The sequence below is a fragment of the Gossypium raimondii genome, chromosome 8 (assembly GCF_025698545.1).
Source record: "Gossypium raimondii isolate GPD5lz chromosome 8, ASM2569854v1, whole genome shotgun sequence".
NCBI lineage: Eukaryota > Viridiplantae > Streptophyta > Magnoliopsida > Malvales > Malvaceae > Gossypium > Gossypium raimondii.
The window spans coordinates 58,647,164-58,662,978 of NC_068572.1; the positions used below are offsets into that span (position 1 = coordinate 58,647,164).

The 15,815-nt window shown below is 32.9% G+C and overlaps 2 protein-coding genes across 3 annotated transcripts; both read right to left on the reverse strand.

The window, feature by feature from the left end:
- Positions 1–2,183: 2,183 nt before the first annotated feature.
- LOC105792566 (probable nucleolar protein 5-2) lies at positions 2,184–5,516 on the reverse strand. 2 transcript variants are annotated; one of them, XM_052620336.1, is made up of 9 exons: positions 5,381–5,516; positions 5,000–5,104; positions 4,826–4,867; positions 4,564–4,743; positions 4,300–4,464; positions 3,716–3,916; positions 3,079–3,576; positions 2,873–3,004; positions 2,184–2,772 (listed from the first exon to the last, which is right to left on the reverse strand). In XM_052620336.1, the coding sequence occupies exons 2-9, from the start codon at positions 5,075–5,077 to the stop codon at positions 2,365–2,367; spliced, it is 1,704 nt and encodes a 567-aa protein (XP_052476296.1). In that variant the 5' UTR covers positions 5,078–5,104; positions 5,381–5,516; the 3' UTR covers positions 2,184–2,364. The 2 variants fall into 2 exon arrangements, with proteins under 2 accessions (XP_052476296.1, XP_052476297.1); XM_052620337.1 differs by having other exon boundaries at positions 5,398–5,438.
- Positions 5,517–8,260: 2,744 nt separating this feature from the next.
- Positions 8,261–14,141, reverse strand: LOC105792567 (phytyl ester synthase 1, chloroplastic). Its single transcript, XM_012621193.2, has 13 exons — positions 13,561–14,141; positions 13,171–13,222; positions 12,764–12,819; positions 12,333–12,491; positions 12,109–12,216; positions 11,472–11,578; positions 11,266–11,387; positions 10,737–10,845; positions 10,030–10,163; positions 9,401–9,770; positions 9,133–9,246; positions 8,945–9,033; positions 8,261–8,754 (listed from the first exon to the last, which is right to left on the reverse strand). Exons 1-13 carry the CDS (start codon positions 13,952–13,954, stop codon positions 8,454–8,456), a joined length of 2,115 nt encoding a protein of 704 aa, XP_012476647.1. The 5' UTR covers positions 13,955–14,141; the 3' UTR covers positions 8,261–8,453.
- Between the last annotated feature and the right edge of the window lie 1,674 nt (positions 14,142–15,815).

Sequence of the window (15,815 nt, forward strand, 5' to 3'; positions counted from 1 at the left end):
GGCGTCGTTTCGAAAATTTTACGCCTAATACTTTTACGAAGTTCTGTCAAATCTATGTTCTCGTTAAAAACCAGTCGCACCATATTCTCGGACAAAAAAACAACACCATTCTTGATGTGGCAAACCTCACCATCATAGTAAATAACAGCACTAATACGTTCACTCATATTTGAAACTCTAACCTTTTTAGCCTCTCTAAATTGTTTCTGCTGTGACTTATGCATTTTGAGAACATTTTTTGCCTCATTTGTATCCTCAGCCCAAACATGCTACTGTAGCAAAAGCGCGTCCACGAGAGCGCGATTTCACAAATTCTTCTCAAATAGCATCCTGCTAGAAGCATTTTTATACTATTTGCTCAGAAACGTCAACTCGAAATTATTTCTTCCAGGACATACTGTAGCAAAAGCGCGTCCACGAGGGCGCGATTTCACAAATTTTTCTCATAAAGCATCCTGCTTGAAGCATTTTTTTAAACTATTTGCTCAGAAACGTCAACTCGAAATTATTTCTTCCAGGACTTACTGTAGCAAAAGCGCGTCCGTGAGGGCGTGATTTCACAAATTCTTTTCATATAGCATCCTGCTTGAAGCGTTTTTTATACTATTTGCTCAGAAATGTCAACTCGAAATTATTTTTCCAGGACCTACTGTAGCAAAAGCGCGTACAAGTGGGCGCGACTTCAGAAATCCTTCTGATAAAGCATTCTGCTTTGATTTTATCTTAAAAACCCATAAACCCTGAACGTAATCCAATTTTGAATAAATTATAATTAATTTAATTAGGAAACCCTAAACCCTAATATATTATTTGTTTACTTTTTTCTCTAAAACTCTAAAAATCCTAAAAACATTAAATCCTAAACCCTAAAATCCAAAAACCTAACGTGGGAAAAACGGCGCAATCGCGTCCCTAGGGGCGCGCTACGTGGCAGCAAAGCACGGACACGTCAGCGCGTTTTGCTGACGTGGACACAAATCGCGCTTTCGTGGACGCGCTTTGTTGCCACGTCGAAAAAAGCGCTACCGACGTGGTCCGTCTTTTGTCGACATCGCCCTTGACATCATGTTGACGTGGATGCGATTTAGGGGAAAAGGACCCATTTCGGTAAATAATAAAATATCGGGCCCATTTCGGTAAATTTAAAAAAATGACTTTTTTTGGTATTTTGCCCTTTAATATTTGTAGGTGTCGATATCAAAATATTATCTTTTATCATTATTAAATGATCAGACAATACATTTTATATTATGGGTAAAATAAAAAATTACCAAAAAACAGCAATTGAAGTATAAAAATCAAGATTGAAGTCAATATAGTACAATTTACAATTTTATATTAACTGAATATTTCGTTAAAAGATATTATTTTGGGCATTCAAAATACAAAAAAATTACAATTTAGATACTTAAGTCACATAGTCCGTTCATTTTAGTTACTCCCGTTAAACATACTAACAGAAATCTGCCATGACATTTTTTTTAACATGCGGACCAATCATTAAATGCTACATAGCACAATTTATTACGTCCTAAGTGTTGTGTATTACTTTAAATGATTAAAATATAATTTGTCCAATAATAATTATTAACCAAAATAAAAGAAAATAATAATTAAATTGTTGAAAAGCCCAGAAAATCTAATCGTCATCTTCTTCCTCAAATTTTTAGCTTAAAATTTTATTAACTATTTAACGTTTAAATTTATGGGTTTTTCAACTATTAAATTGTTAAATTTCTTTTAAGTGGTATGCAAGATAGTTTTTAACGAGAGTAATCAAAATAAACGAACTATATAACATAAGTATTTAAATTACAAACATTTTATTTTAGATGCTTAAAATGAAAAAAAATTTAGTTGATTCACCATATGTATAGTTTACCCTAATATTTATATTCTTTCTTCTTCCCCACTTAAAGGAGAGCTTCCGTTGTTGATTCCTTGGCCCTTATATAAAGGTTAAGAAGCATTTTTTTTTTCTTTTTTGGGATTTTTCCATCAATGGAGTATGTTGTTTTCGTATCAATACCCGAATATATCATGAATAGGAACATTTAAATGAAAATGAAAATGTAATGAATAATATAAGAATGGTTATATAAATCAATTAAACTATAACTAGGGGTTGAGTGAATATCTTTGATATGCACCAAAGAGGTAAGTTTCCTTAACTCAAATTCAGATGAAAAAAATGTTCTGATATATCATTGCAATTGCATCCATAAGGAAGTTGATAATACATCAGAATTAGGGTTTAAAGAAACACTGGCACATAATTAACAACTCAGCAAAATACTACATTTTACAAGCATATTACTCAAAAAACTTGTTTACCTAACACTCAACAAAAATTTTCTTGTTTTCTCAATCACCACTTTTCTTCTTCTTTTTTTTCTCTTTCTTGGTCTGCACTTCAGGCTCTTCTTCTTCTACATGTTTTCTCTTCTTCTTCTTCTCCTCCTTCTCTCCTTCAACATTCTCCCCACTGTCCTTGGCTTGACGTTTCTTCTTTTTCTTCTTTTCCTTTTCCTTCGGCACAGGCTCTTCGTTTTGCAGTTCGTTTCCACTAATTGGCAAACTTGCTTCCTGATCAGCTTTCTTCTTTTTCTTCTTCTTCTCTTTTTTATCTTCAATAGCAGCCACTTCTGCTGCTTCCTCCTCCTGAGGTTCGACCTCGACCTTTTTCTTCTTCCTTGGGGCTGTGTCTTGCTCATCAAGAGCACCCGAGTTTGTTGTTTGCCCGAGAACTGAATCTGCTGCAGGATTGTAACTCTGTGCACAACAAAAGAATAAAAATGAATACCTAAATGACAAATCATCATTACAGTAATAATATCATATAGTAAATGATGAAAATTTGAGATGCAAGGACCTTGGCAGGAGTTATCAACCCGGCCCCCTTCTTTCGATCCTTGTCATAGACTTCAATTTTAGGCTTGCCTTTAGCTGACCCAGCAGATCTTCCCAATTCTTTGCCTTCAAGAGCCCTTAATCTTGCTTCGAGCTGCAAAGGGTAATGTGTAAGAAACACCTTACATTTCTCCGGAGAAATTCACTAAACACAGAGTTATGATTTACCTTGGCTCGGTTCTCAAGTCCCATAGAGTTATCTTGGTCATCTCCAAGAGCATCGCATCGGATTGCCAATGCAGCCTTTGCAGCAAGTGACCTTGAAATCTTCCCCTTGTGCTTTGGTGCTGCCTGACCAACCAAGGATGCATGGTAGATAAGCCCGTATTTGGGAGTTGAATGCTTTGTCTTAAGAGCTCGGAAGAGAGCCTTTTCAGCACCAAGAATCTGAACGGTACTTCCAGGCTGCTTTGCAAGATTCAACAAGCTGCCACCATGAGCGATGAGGCGAGCACCAACAAGTTCACCAACAAGAGCGGTCAAGTTCGGTGCAACAGTGTTCATCCGGCTCTTTAGATAATCATACAGTTGAGCCCTGTATTCAGAAAGTGACAGAACCTGATCACATAGTTCTTTGATATTCATAAGATCAAGGTCATTAACTTCGGTTCCCATGGATATCACTGCTGCCTCCTTCAATTCTGTCTCAACTTCTTCCGGTAATATCTGAGAAAGCTCAAGCAAGATAACTCCGTAAGAATATGGAAAGGTTTCCTTCAAGCACTTTATTTCATATCGATATATCACACACCTGGTTGACAAGCTTGAGGTATTAATTTTCTGATTTATTAATCAAGAATCATACCTCTGAGAAATCAAGCTTAGCAGCATTAGCTCGGTCACCCATTAGCTTCACTGTCTTGGCATAATGGATATTGTCCTGCACAATCCTAGTAAGCTCCGGAAAATGCCAACCATACCATTCACGAATCCTCATCGCATATGTGTTGAGCTCTTTATCAAGATCATCAAGCAAACCAATGGCTTGAACAATCATCGTATCCACCTAAAGCAATACAAAGTATACTGTCACCATAGCTCCAGAGAATCATGTGCCAAGGAAGTTCTTTAAAACCAAGTAACTATTGGATAACATGCAAATTGCACCATTTATTGGCACATCACCCACCCATATCAAAGCGTCTCCCCCATGATTTCGAACCCAGAAAAGACTACATGAACAGGAAATTCTGTATTAATGAGAATTCCCAATTAACCTCATACTATAACTCACTGAACTCTTCCATGCAATCTTGAATTTAATACTGATTTATTTACACATTTCTACAATTGGAAATTGTTCAACAAAACCTTCCCAGTAAAAGACCCCCCAATTCGAAGGGAAATAGATAATGCTCAATCAAGCGCACAACAAATTGTTCTAAGTACCTTATCCGCACTGAACTTCAGCTTGTAACGAGACAAGCTATGGGACAAACCCAAACTCATGGGAGCCAGATCTTGTGCACCTAGGCCAGATATGAGTTCTGTCAACTGAGTTCTTACGCCTCTCAGCAATTCCATGACAGAGGTATTGTGAATGCAATCAATTTTCTGCAGACCAAGTAATTACTTCAATTTAAACACAATTCAACTGAACAAAACAGAAGAATATCACCATAGAATCCGCATATATGAAGAATATTAACAGACCAGTTTTTCCTTAATTGCATTTCCAAGCTTTGAATCAGCCACTCCTAATGTTTCACCATCACAATGAGCACGCAAGAATTTGCGCAGACCCTTGCTTGGTGTGCTTTCAAGTAATTTCGTCGCAGCTTCCAAAGCCTCTGCAGTGTTTTCGAACTTGGAAAAGGCTTTCAACGACACAACCTTAAACAACATAGTAAAGAATAGATCAGATTCCTTACACGAGGAACAACAAATGTGCTAAAAAATTCTAAAATGTGATTACCTTTCTTGCTGAGTCAGCAGCCAAGAATTCCTTTGACAAGTCCTAAAAACACAATACCCCAAATTTCAATCCAAACTTGGAACTAAAATATTTCATAAACTAGATCATAATGCCAACAAATTCATTAAAAAAATGACTTCCACTTGATCTAACAAGATTTGAAGATGAAAATACCTCAACTTTATTTAGCTTCCCTTCATCCAATACTTTGAAAAGGGCAAAGCCCGCCGGAGTCTCGAACAATACAAGCATTTTTAAATCTTCCAGAAACCAACAAACCTAAAAACACCATCACCATGAAATTACTGTTAACAATATAATCAAGCATCAAACTACTAAATTTAAACATGATCAAAAAGCACCTTTTTTTTTTCTCAATTACCATCTCAATTCATAATCACAAACAAAACAGATAAAACTTAAAAGAACCAATAGTTAGGTGTTTCTTAAAGGAACCCATTAGTGTTGAAATTACAGCAAACAAAACCAAGAATCCCAATTAAAAAAAGAAAGTCACACAGACAACATAATGAAAGGGTGAGGAAAAATGTAAACCTTTTGACGAAAAAAACCTTATTTTGTTTAACCTAAGCTCCGTGATGGCGTGCCGCGTTATTTGCAGAGAGAGAAATGGAGGGGTTTAGGGTTTTTGTAGTCACCGCTTATATTGCCGTATTGTTCATAAGGGGTATTTTAGATCATTATTTTAACTTCATTTTTAGTAGGGTTTCTTATATTTTTTTAGTTTATTATTATTTTTGTGTTTGATTGAGGAAAATAACTAAATTTTAGGGTTCACCGTAGAGGTGCTTATGAGTCGGGCCAGGCCGGGTTTAGATAGGGCTCATAAAAAATTTAGCTCGCGTCCTAGGCTCGGACCTGGCACGGCCCAAAATATGGACCTAAAATTTTGTCCAGGCCCGGCTCGAGAAAAAAATCTTAAGCCCGAGCTCGACCCAGTCTATTTTTTAATAAACACCAAAATTTTATTTTAAAAATAAAAAAATAAAAAAATTATTATATTCGGGCCCGGGCAAAAAAAGAGGTGCCCGAGGCCCGGCCCATTTTCTAAACGGGCCTCATTTTTTTGTCCAAACCCATATTTCGGGCCTATATATTTACCCGAACCCTCTCATATTTCAGACGGGCCGTCAGATCGGGCCAGGCCGCCCGGCCCATGAGCACCTCTAGCTTTACCGTATCTACATGCATATAAAAGATAGAGGAATGCACTTAAGATTTCAAGATATTAAATTTTTCACTGTTTGCAAACTAATTTTTCAATATTTCTTAGCATTAGAGCTTGAATTCAAAGGATTTAGGGTGTAGTTAAGGGTTGATAGGTGCCTCGATCTTTTTAAAATAAAATTTTCATTTAAGGTGTTTAAAATTTTTAAAATTTTAAATTATTAAAAGTAAAATTACACTTAAAACGATAAAATTTGATTTAAATTTTAAAAATAATAAAATTATATTTTATAATAGTAAAATTATAATTTAATTTCGACCTCTAAATTTTTTTTCACTTTACTTAATGAGATCAAATTTTTAAAAATCAAATTTCGAGATAAATGTAGATGAATTAATTAAGTCAAATAGGGTTCCACCCACCCTACCTCGTTTTCATCCATAATCATTGTCCATCATATTATTCATCACTAGTTTGTTTATGTTTAATTTAAACTATAATAATTTAGTCAATTAAAATCTATTGAAAATTTGTATACTTAGAGAAGTTTAGTTTCATAAAATTATTTGACAGTCAACAATAAATAGTACGAATTAAAAATAAATGCTAAAAATATGAGGTTATTAATTTTTTAGTATTAATGAGCTGAAATTGTAATTTTATAAAAACATTTTTATATGGGTTTAATTAAAAGTGATGAAACACGTAAACCAATAATACTAAAACACTTGCATATTTCTAAAACATAATTCTACTTAATTAACTTAAAATATTGCTACTGTTTATAACATTCTCCTTTATCGGTTCCTTGTATTACGATACTCTCTATTGTAACTTTGATTTATGATATTTCATTTTTAATAATAATATAAAGAATTTTTAAAATCATATTTAAATCAACCATTTTCAGAAAAGAAATCACAATAAGAGATTAAATCGGATTATTAAACTAACATTAATGATAGAGGCGAAGTCAGAGAATTTTTTGAGGAGGGCTAGAATTAAGTTGTATATTCTTACGATAGCAAAAGTTAAATTTAAATATTTTTAAAAGATTAAATTAATTTTTTTTCTTTTTTTTGAGAGGGTCAAAGTGTAGTTTTATTATATACTAATTTAAAATTTTTAAAATTATACAAAAATTAAAGGTGAATTTTTCAATTTGAAAAGGGGCCGGGGCACTTGCCAACCCCCCGTTGGTTACTCCCCTAATTGATGATATTTGTTGAAAAAATCTTTACTTGAAAGATTATAATAGTGATTAATTTGACACTAATAAAATGCCCAGAATTAGGTTTCAAATAGCAGTATCGCGACCATAATTTTACGGCGACGGCGATGGGTAATTAACATACCTCAATAATGGTCTTTTAGCTTGAAGACTGACATAATATTTGGTTGTGTCTCCATTGTTTTAATTTATTTATTTTTTGTGAAAAGATGAAGCATTTGTATATTTTCTGAATTTAAAATAAATTTAAGATTTTCTCATCAATTATTTTAAATTTAATTTTTATTACAAGATGAATATTAAGTTATAGTTTTAATTAGGTACTCAAAAGATAAATATTTATTTTGGTGGCGATGTTAAAATAAAAGTTTAAATCATAATTTTAAAAATATCCAATTAAATAATTAGATTTTCATTTTAAAATAATTTGTATCTAATCTAGCTAATTGTAAAAATAATTAACATTAGAAGTAAGTTTTGATGAACCCTAAAAATAATAATTTTACCTTTTTGAAATATTAATACAATTGAAATATATATATAATTGTTTATTTCTTAAAATTTAATTATTATTTCAATTGTAAAAGCAATGATTCATATTAACTAAATCTAACTTAATTTCAATACAATTGAAATATTCCAATAATAACTATTCAATATTACATTGAATTTAATTTTATTCAACTATTATAAATTAAAAACTATAGATATATATAAATTTAATTTTAGTATTCGTATCAGTATATAAACTGCTATCAATATCAGGAGCGAAGCTAGGAAAAAAATTTAGGGGAGTCGAAGTTAAATTGTTCATATCTTTATAATATTTAAAGGATTAAATTAATTAATTATTATTTTAGGGAGGCCAAAGTGTAATTTTACCTTTATTAATTTTAAATTTTATAAAATTTAAAAGTTTTCCATTTTAGGTGGGCCAACCCTGAAATCTGCCTCTGATCAATATATATATATTAAAACACGTATACTTAATTTGAAAAATCATTTCTCTTCATCAATATTCGAATTGTATTCGATATAAATATATAAAAAGAAAACCGCCAAGTAACATAAGATGTACTAAAACAACTCATGAACCAATAAGAAGAAAAGAGATCGAAAAAACCGAAAAACCGTAACCACGATATATTCTTCTAACAATTATAGAATCAAAGATGGATATATTCCAGTGCCATTTTTTATTTTGGTTATCAAGGCTTGAAAGAAGGAACTTGGTGTAAAGGAGCATGGAAAGTTCTATAGATTAGTCTATTAATGATACTTCTAAAAGGGTCTTCTTCTCGCTTCTTTAACAAGTAACCAATACAGCGTTCAACTTCAGCTTTTGCCTGCAAATATACTTCATTTGCAGATTCTCTATTCTCCACCAAATCTTCCCTTCCTTTCAGCTTTATCGGTTTCCCGAACAGATAGTAAAATCGACCCGGAATTTTCGGTATCATTCCCGGTATGAATATCTCTTGGCTAGCCACCTCTCCCTTTGCTTTATCCCTGCATTTACACCATATTCAACTGTAAATTGCACATAAATGCAACTTTTTATTGTTGTTTTTCATAGGGTAGTTTAGTATTGCTTCATGTGTTGCATTGTCGGGTTCATATGTGAAGATAATAGTCATTTTAAATCAAAATCGAGCTCCGAAATAAATAAAAAAAGATTGATTAGACGGAGAATAGTGACCTTATTTGTACACCACCACTCCGAATGACTTCTTTGATTCTATCATTAAGCATAGGGATTTTCATATAGTCATAGTAATCAAAGACAACCTGTTAAGAAATAATATGAACACTATATAAATATATAATCGAGAAGGATATTATATTTTTGTATGTATATTTATATGGTTAAAAGACACAGCAACCTACTTTTGCCATATCATCTTCTCCTACAGCCCCGAATGGTACAATGGTGGCCCCAAATTGTGCTGCGAATCTCACAAATTCTGGTTGATTAGGCCAAAATAATTTGTATGCTTCGCCCTGCAATAACGAAAACATTTATAATAGCAAAAATCTTTGCAAGAATTCGACTATTTTCGATATCCACAGTGGAAACACAATCGAAAACGTGTTTGCAACCGGATTGCAGGTTCAAACTTGGTTCCATTGGATAAAGCCTGAACCTTAGTCTCACCTTACGATGGAGGGCCTCACGAGCACCACCAGGATAAAGAAGAACATGGGAATTTGTAGATAAAGCTTTCAAAAGTGATTTTGGTGAGACAGGCATTGCTCCCATCACTTTCATTAAATCAAAAAAATTAAAAACATTGGATGATGTGTGAAAATTTCCCCAAAACAACTCTGGGTGGGCCACTCCACGGACCAGGATCTTCTTTTCTCTTAAGAATGCTTCACACAGAGAGCTAAGGTCCATCCCCATTAACATATGGTTACCTACTAATAACACTGGACCCTCATCTGGAACCCCCGCAAGTCCTTTGACTATCTTCCCGTTTTCCATGGTCGAAAACAATGAAGAACATGAAGCAAAATTTAAGAAACTGCAATTCCAGGGGCAGAAAATATCAACCTGCATAGTCTCAAATGAAGACAAATCGAAGAAATGATGCAACTTAAACAGTTTTCTCATAAATATATATGTGTGTGAGAGAGAAATATCAGCTTGCAGAGTCTCAAATGAAGAGAAATCGGTGAAATGATGCAACTTCAACAGGTTTCTCATATATATATACATGTGTATATGTGTATATATATTTATATATCTATATACGGATATATATATGTGGTTGGTGGAATTACCCAAATACATTATTGAATGTATATCTGTATTCAGACATGCTGGGAGGCAGAAAATCTTTGGTAAAATCATGACTTTTGGAGCGCCGGTATTTGCAGGTACCTTTAATGACAGTCAATAAATTCATGCTGTCTTCCTACACCATCACACAAAAACATGTTAGTCAAAGTCGAGGTTACTCGGACTAGGGTGACGGTGATAGGTATATGTCTAATATAAGCATTTTTAATTTTCTCTGAATCGTTTCAAAGTATTTGGGAGTTCTTAAAGAGCCATCATATCCCCATACTTGTATCCCAGTGTGTCTTCGACATGAACATTTCAAGAGAACAACAACAAAAAAATGTTTTCCTTTTTAAACCATGTTATGTGTGCTATACAAAAGCCATCAAGAAGGGAAAATAAGCAAAAAAGTTTATTCCTATTATTCTTTTAAGGTCTGAAGGTTCCCTCTAAAGGGACTTCGTTACCCTTTCCACCATAGGTTCATCTAAGAAGGGATAAATGCCAACGAGGGTAAATCCACCCTCTTAGAGGAGGATTTTCTGGTTCACTGTCCTACGACTCTGTCCTAGTATTGTGCATACTGCACAAAAAGATTGAATCAATAACTACAGAGATTCTAAACTTGAACAATATAAACCTAGTAATGAAAGCTTGAGCCTTGACTACAGAATCCGAATCATAAGATCTGACAGCAGTGACTTACCATTAAAAGGGTATGGCCATTGTCCTTGAAGATACGAATCATGCAATTTGGTAATAATTTCTTAAGACGAAGTGCTTCTTCTCCACTAGGAAATAGATGATCCTTGTCACTAAAATGCAAAAACCCATCAATCATAATGAAGTTGCCATGAAGTTAAAAGGCAAAGCACATAAATTTTCAGAAGCAATTCACCAGAAATATAGAAAGAAAGCACCTATGCTACTTATGATTTTTCGTTTTCCTTTAAGTACTCATATCCAACACATATTCAGACAGGGAATATAAGTCTTGTTGAGTCACTAATTTGTTCAGACTTGGGTGTAAATGTTGAATTCCGGTATTTATTTATGTTCTTTTTTTTTTTTCTAAGTTTTCCATGTATTTGGAGAGTTTGAGTTATGTGTCGGATATGAGAGTCCAGCATGGATATTTCAAGCAAAACGAAGAGTCAAAGCAACATAGTCAAGCTGTATCCGACTCTAGCCCCGATTAATCCGAGTAGCATCAGCACAAATAAGTGAATAAAGACCTCGCAAGCACTAGTACTTCAGCTTTAACAGCATGGAGACGTGAATTAGTATAAGCAGAAGCTGATTTAATCAACTTCAACTTCCAAATGAGAGTCTCCGTTGGTAAAATATCAGCCAAACCCTGAAAGTAAAGCAAGGAAAAGTAACATTACATGCAATGCAACAAATGTCAGGAAAAATAAATGATAAATCCAATACTTCTTACAGAATAAAACGGAAGCAAAGCAGTGAGGTTGCTAGAAATTCGCTCAAATTTCTGTTTGGGAAGAAGCCTACCTTCAACACCTACTTCTGCCATTTTCAATGGTTCACCTGATCTCATTAAAACAAAAGCTGTAATCTGAATCAAGTGATTTCAAACTAGCTAAAGTTGCCAATGTTGGTGATACATTCAGACTTTGTGGAACAGTAGAACCTGAATGGAACAAAACTGAGCTTTTTGTAATAGGACAGTGGTTATATATGATGTCAGTAGGGAGTCATGGTCTTAGGGCCATGGATTTCCTATTGCCTATGTATTAGCTTTCTACTCGATATAAGTATCCACTCCATTTATAAAGCTTTTGTAGAACACTGGAACCTAAATTGAACAAATCTAAGCATGCTGTGACGGACCAATGGTTATCTTACATATGATGCGTGCAGGGAGCCATGGTCTTGGAGCCATAAATTTCAAATCTGCTATGTATTAGAGTTCGACCTGATATAAAAGTATCCATTCTATTTTTAATATGTGAGACATCTTTTCTAGACAAAATCATGAGGTCTAATGGGTCCAAATGGAACTTACAGGTTGTTATATAGATGGTGATTTAATATAGCATGCCACTGGAAACACTTACCAATCACAAGGCTCAAAAGAAAGGGGATAGTTCTAACGTGTAGTCCATCAGGGAAAGCTTCCAGTATAGGGAGAAATGGTTGCAGTCGAGACCTGCCTAGTGATGTAGCTAAAATGAAATGAAAAACAAAAGAATCCATCAGGCTCACCTCGGCATTTCAGCAACAGAGTTCAGTTCACAACGATTTTAAGAATACTTTATGAAAAAAGAGCAGAAAAAAGGACCTGGATTTACTAATATCATCACCAAGTCAATACTGGGATTACGAGCAGCAACAGCAAGGGCTAAGCATCCTCCAAGGGAATCTCCCACTAAATAGATTGGACAATTCAGACGTGAAGCATGCTCAAGTCTAACAGTTTCTTCAACTAGTGTCACCAGTCCTTCATATTCAAAAGAATAATGTTGATTTTTTGTTTACAAAAGATGCATAGTGATTAAAAATAATGCACTAAATATGGGGATTTGCCAACACGGGTATATTTAAATTTTTTAAGAAAAATGAAGAACCGGACCAACATAGTTATAAACAAAGAAAGTGAATAAACACTCATGCAAGTCAAAAAAACCTTCAAGCTTAGGGCATCATTCAAATGCATCTTCAACTTGGATAAAACTTATAAATAAGTTAAGAAAGATCTTGAAAGACAAAAACCTTCAAATGGTGTTCGATCATGGACTGGAATATGAAGGCATTGAACCTCAAAAACCCTGCAGTACTCAACCAAAATGTTCAGTAGAAATTGTTACATTTCCAATAGAACAACTATTAACATAATGCCAGAGGTGAATATGAGTCAGTAAAATGTGACAGGAAAGAACTGAAAACAATGAAAACAATTTCAAGACAGTATTTTTTCAGGAAAATGAGTAAGTTTAACCCCATTTAAATTAAATTTTCAGCAAGGAAGCTATGAACTGATTTGCCTCTGCTGTACTTCCTGAAAAATTAGTTTGAACTAACCTTGATTGCTACCATTGGAAGGAAATATATAAAATTTGTCAGCCAAAAAATTCAGGGAAATTTGGTCATAAGTATTTAAGGGAGATAAAATAACTTACTTTCCAAGAGGTTTATGGTGCAAAATGAGGCCCATCCCAACACCATCAAGCCCTACATGCATCAGAATTCAGAAACAAAAGAAGGAAAAATACTAGTTTAAATCAGTAAACTTAAAGTATTCATGGATCTTGGTATAAAATTTTGAAGGGCCAATTATAAGTTGTAAATCTATATATTTTAATTAAAATATTTTATTATGTTTTTATCAATGTAAAAACATATATGTTAGTACTATACTGAGAATTGGAAGAGTTAATAAATAATGATTGGAGATAAAATGAAAAGATAAATAATTAATCTTTTTTAATTAGTCAACTCCATTCACCCATCAACCGGGAAATACTAAAATTTTTGAAAAACTAAGAAAAAGTATTAAACACCGAACTTACCAGGTAAAAACAGAAGAAGAGGAGAATCTTTAATAGGACGGCCACATTCAACAGGGCAAAACCACCTTGGTGGTCCACCATCAGGTTTGATCATGTCCTTTGTAGCATCCACATAATCTTTCACAGTATTAGTTCCATAACCATCATCCCACAATAGTTCCAACTCTTCACCACCCATTTTTTTCTCAATTCTAGACTTTAAACTCCCATTCCCACCATCAACCAAATACCCTCTTCCCACTACTACAGGAACTGTTGTTTCCTTGACGGAGACCCCATCAGTTGACACTACTGACAAATCGTTACCATCTAATCTCTCAGCTCTCACTCTAAAACGAGGCTTCTTATTTATCCCAAAACAATGCCATACCGGGCAAGTAACAACACATGCCATCACTCTCCTACTAAAACTGCAATATACTTTATAACCTTTAAACACAAATATCTACACTTGAGAAACTTATTGCAGCCTTTCTTCAAACACCAAAAGTGCCAGGTTGTCCACAAAATCGAGCAACTTCAAACTCAATGGGAACAACTTGCCAAAAGAACTTGTTGGAACCCTTTTTCAAGCAGAAGAAACAACAACTATAATGTTGCCTAAAACCCTCTAACTGAAACATGTCACACTTTTTATACCAAATATGTATTTTAATATAAATATAAGAAGAAAGTAGAGTACAAGAATGAAATTTGGTGCAAACACCCATATAACAAAACATGGTTAATTTTACACTTTACTGTTTCATATATTTCTATAATTTATTGTCAAAAAATCATGGAATGACAGCAAAAATGTTTTAAGTTCATAGAATTTTATCTTCTTTTTAGAGGATGTAAAGATATTGTTCTTTTTAAAAAAAAAAAATCCCCAAAATCTCCATTAACTTCCACTGGTTTAGCCATGAATAATTACTGTATCAATACACTCATTTGGATGGTGTTTTTAACAGTTATATTTTCATAAAGATGTACAAAAGAAAAAGGGAAGAAATGGCGGGTTTTGGTAGTTGTTGGTAACGGCAAATTAATATGGGAGTTTCTAGACAAAATCTATAGGAAACAAATCTTTAAAATTGTATATTGATAATCAAGATGATTACATTATTACTGCTCAATAAATTAATTCCGAAACACATTAGTTGAATTATCGGTATATATTAAAACATTAATAACAAAACCATATTTTTAATGAATAATTATCAACAAATTTTTCTCATATTTTTATTCCTAACAAATATTACTCCTTTGATTTTTTTTTTTTTTTTGAATTACAACAGAAAGGTAAAGTCATAACAGCAATGCCTCTAGTGCAATTCGAACCCAGGCCACACCTGCAGCAATAAATACCTTGACTATTAAGCCAACACATGGGGTTCACTCCTTCGAATTTTTAATCCTAACAAATTTTACGCTAACAAAAAAGAAATACAAACTCTAACAAATTTTTTAATCTTAGATTCGAGTTCTCCCTTTACTTGTGCCTAAACTAATATGATATATTGATTGCTAACAATATTGTTTTAAATTACTTTACAAATATTTCTTAATTATTAGTGCTAAATTTTAAGCACATATTTTTTAATGTATATTTAATTTAATTATTCTCATAAAATAATTATAAATTTATAATAAATGTTAAGTTAATTACTTAGATATTATAAATTTTTTGATAGAAGATATAATAAACTTAAATATCTTTAATATATACAATTATTATCATTATTTTATAAATAATACAACTAATATAAAAATTAATCGTATCGTGTGGCTTTCTATATTTATTAAATATTTTCAATTAAAAGATGAAAATGATTTTAATATTTTTTAAAAATATTCTTGAGCTTAATGAATTAATAGTTTATACTATAAATGCTTCTACAAATAATCCTTTACCAAATATGCACAATAATTAAAAAATTAATATAAGTAAGAAACATACACATTCCAACATGTTTTAAATCTCATAATAATGAGAAACCAAAAAAAAAATTTATTCTCTCACACTACAAAAGATCATGGTTTTTTTTTTTAATTTCCATCTTTATATACATTTATAGAAACAACATCATGAATTTCATTTTTTCTCCGGCTTGCATATAGAATCGAAAATGGTTTATATTTGAAAATTTAATTTTTCTTATAAATAGATTGTTTTAGTTTATTAAACTTTCAAAACACAAATATAAATTGATAAAAGTTATAGTCTTTCATAATCAAAACGCTTCAAAAGATTTTAATTCTCTCACGCTAGA

Bases quoted from the DNA above. Each gene is read 5' to 3' on its own strand.
- LOC105792566 (XM_052620336.1), bottom strand. From the start codon at position 5,077: ATGCTTGTATTGTTCGAGACTCCGGCGGGCTTTGCCCTTTTCAAAGTA. The intron at 3,917-4,299 runs GTACTTAGAACA...GTATTGCTTTAG, and splicing joins TGAAGTTCAGTGCGGATAAG to GTGGATACGATGATTGTTCA. The intron at 3,005-3,078 runs GTAAATCATAAC...TACCCTTTGCAG, and splicing joins GACTTGAGAACCGAGCCAAG to CTCGAAGCAAGATTAAGGGC.
- LOC105792567 (XM_012621193.2), bottom strand. From the start codon at position 13,954: ATGGCATGTGTTGTTACTTGCCCGGTATGGCATTGTTTTGGGATAAAT. The intron at 12,820-13,170 runs GTAAGTTATTTT...TGAGTACTGCAG, and splicing joins CACCATAAACCTCTTGGAAA to GGTTTTTGAGGTTCAATGCC. The intron at 10,846-11,265 runs GTCTTTATTCAC...TTTGCATTTTAG, and splicing joins GAAGTACTAGTGCTTGCGAG to TGACAAGGATCATCTATTTC.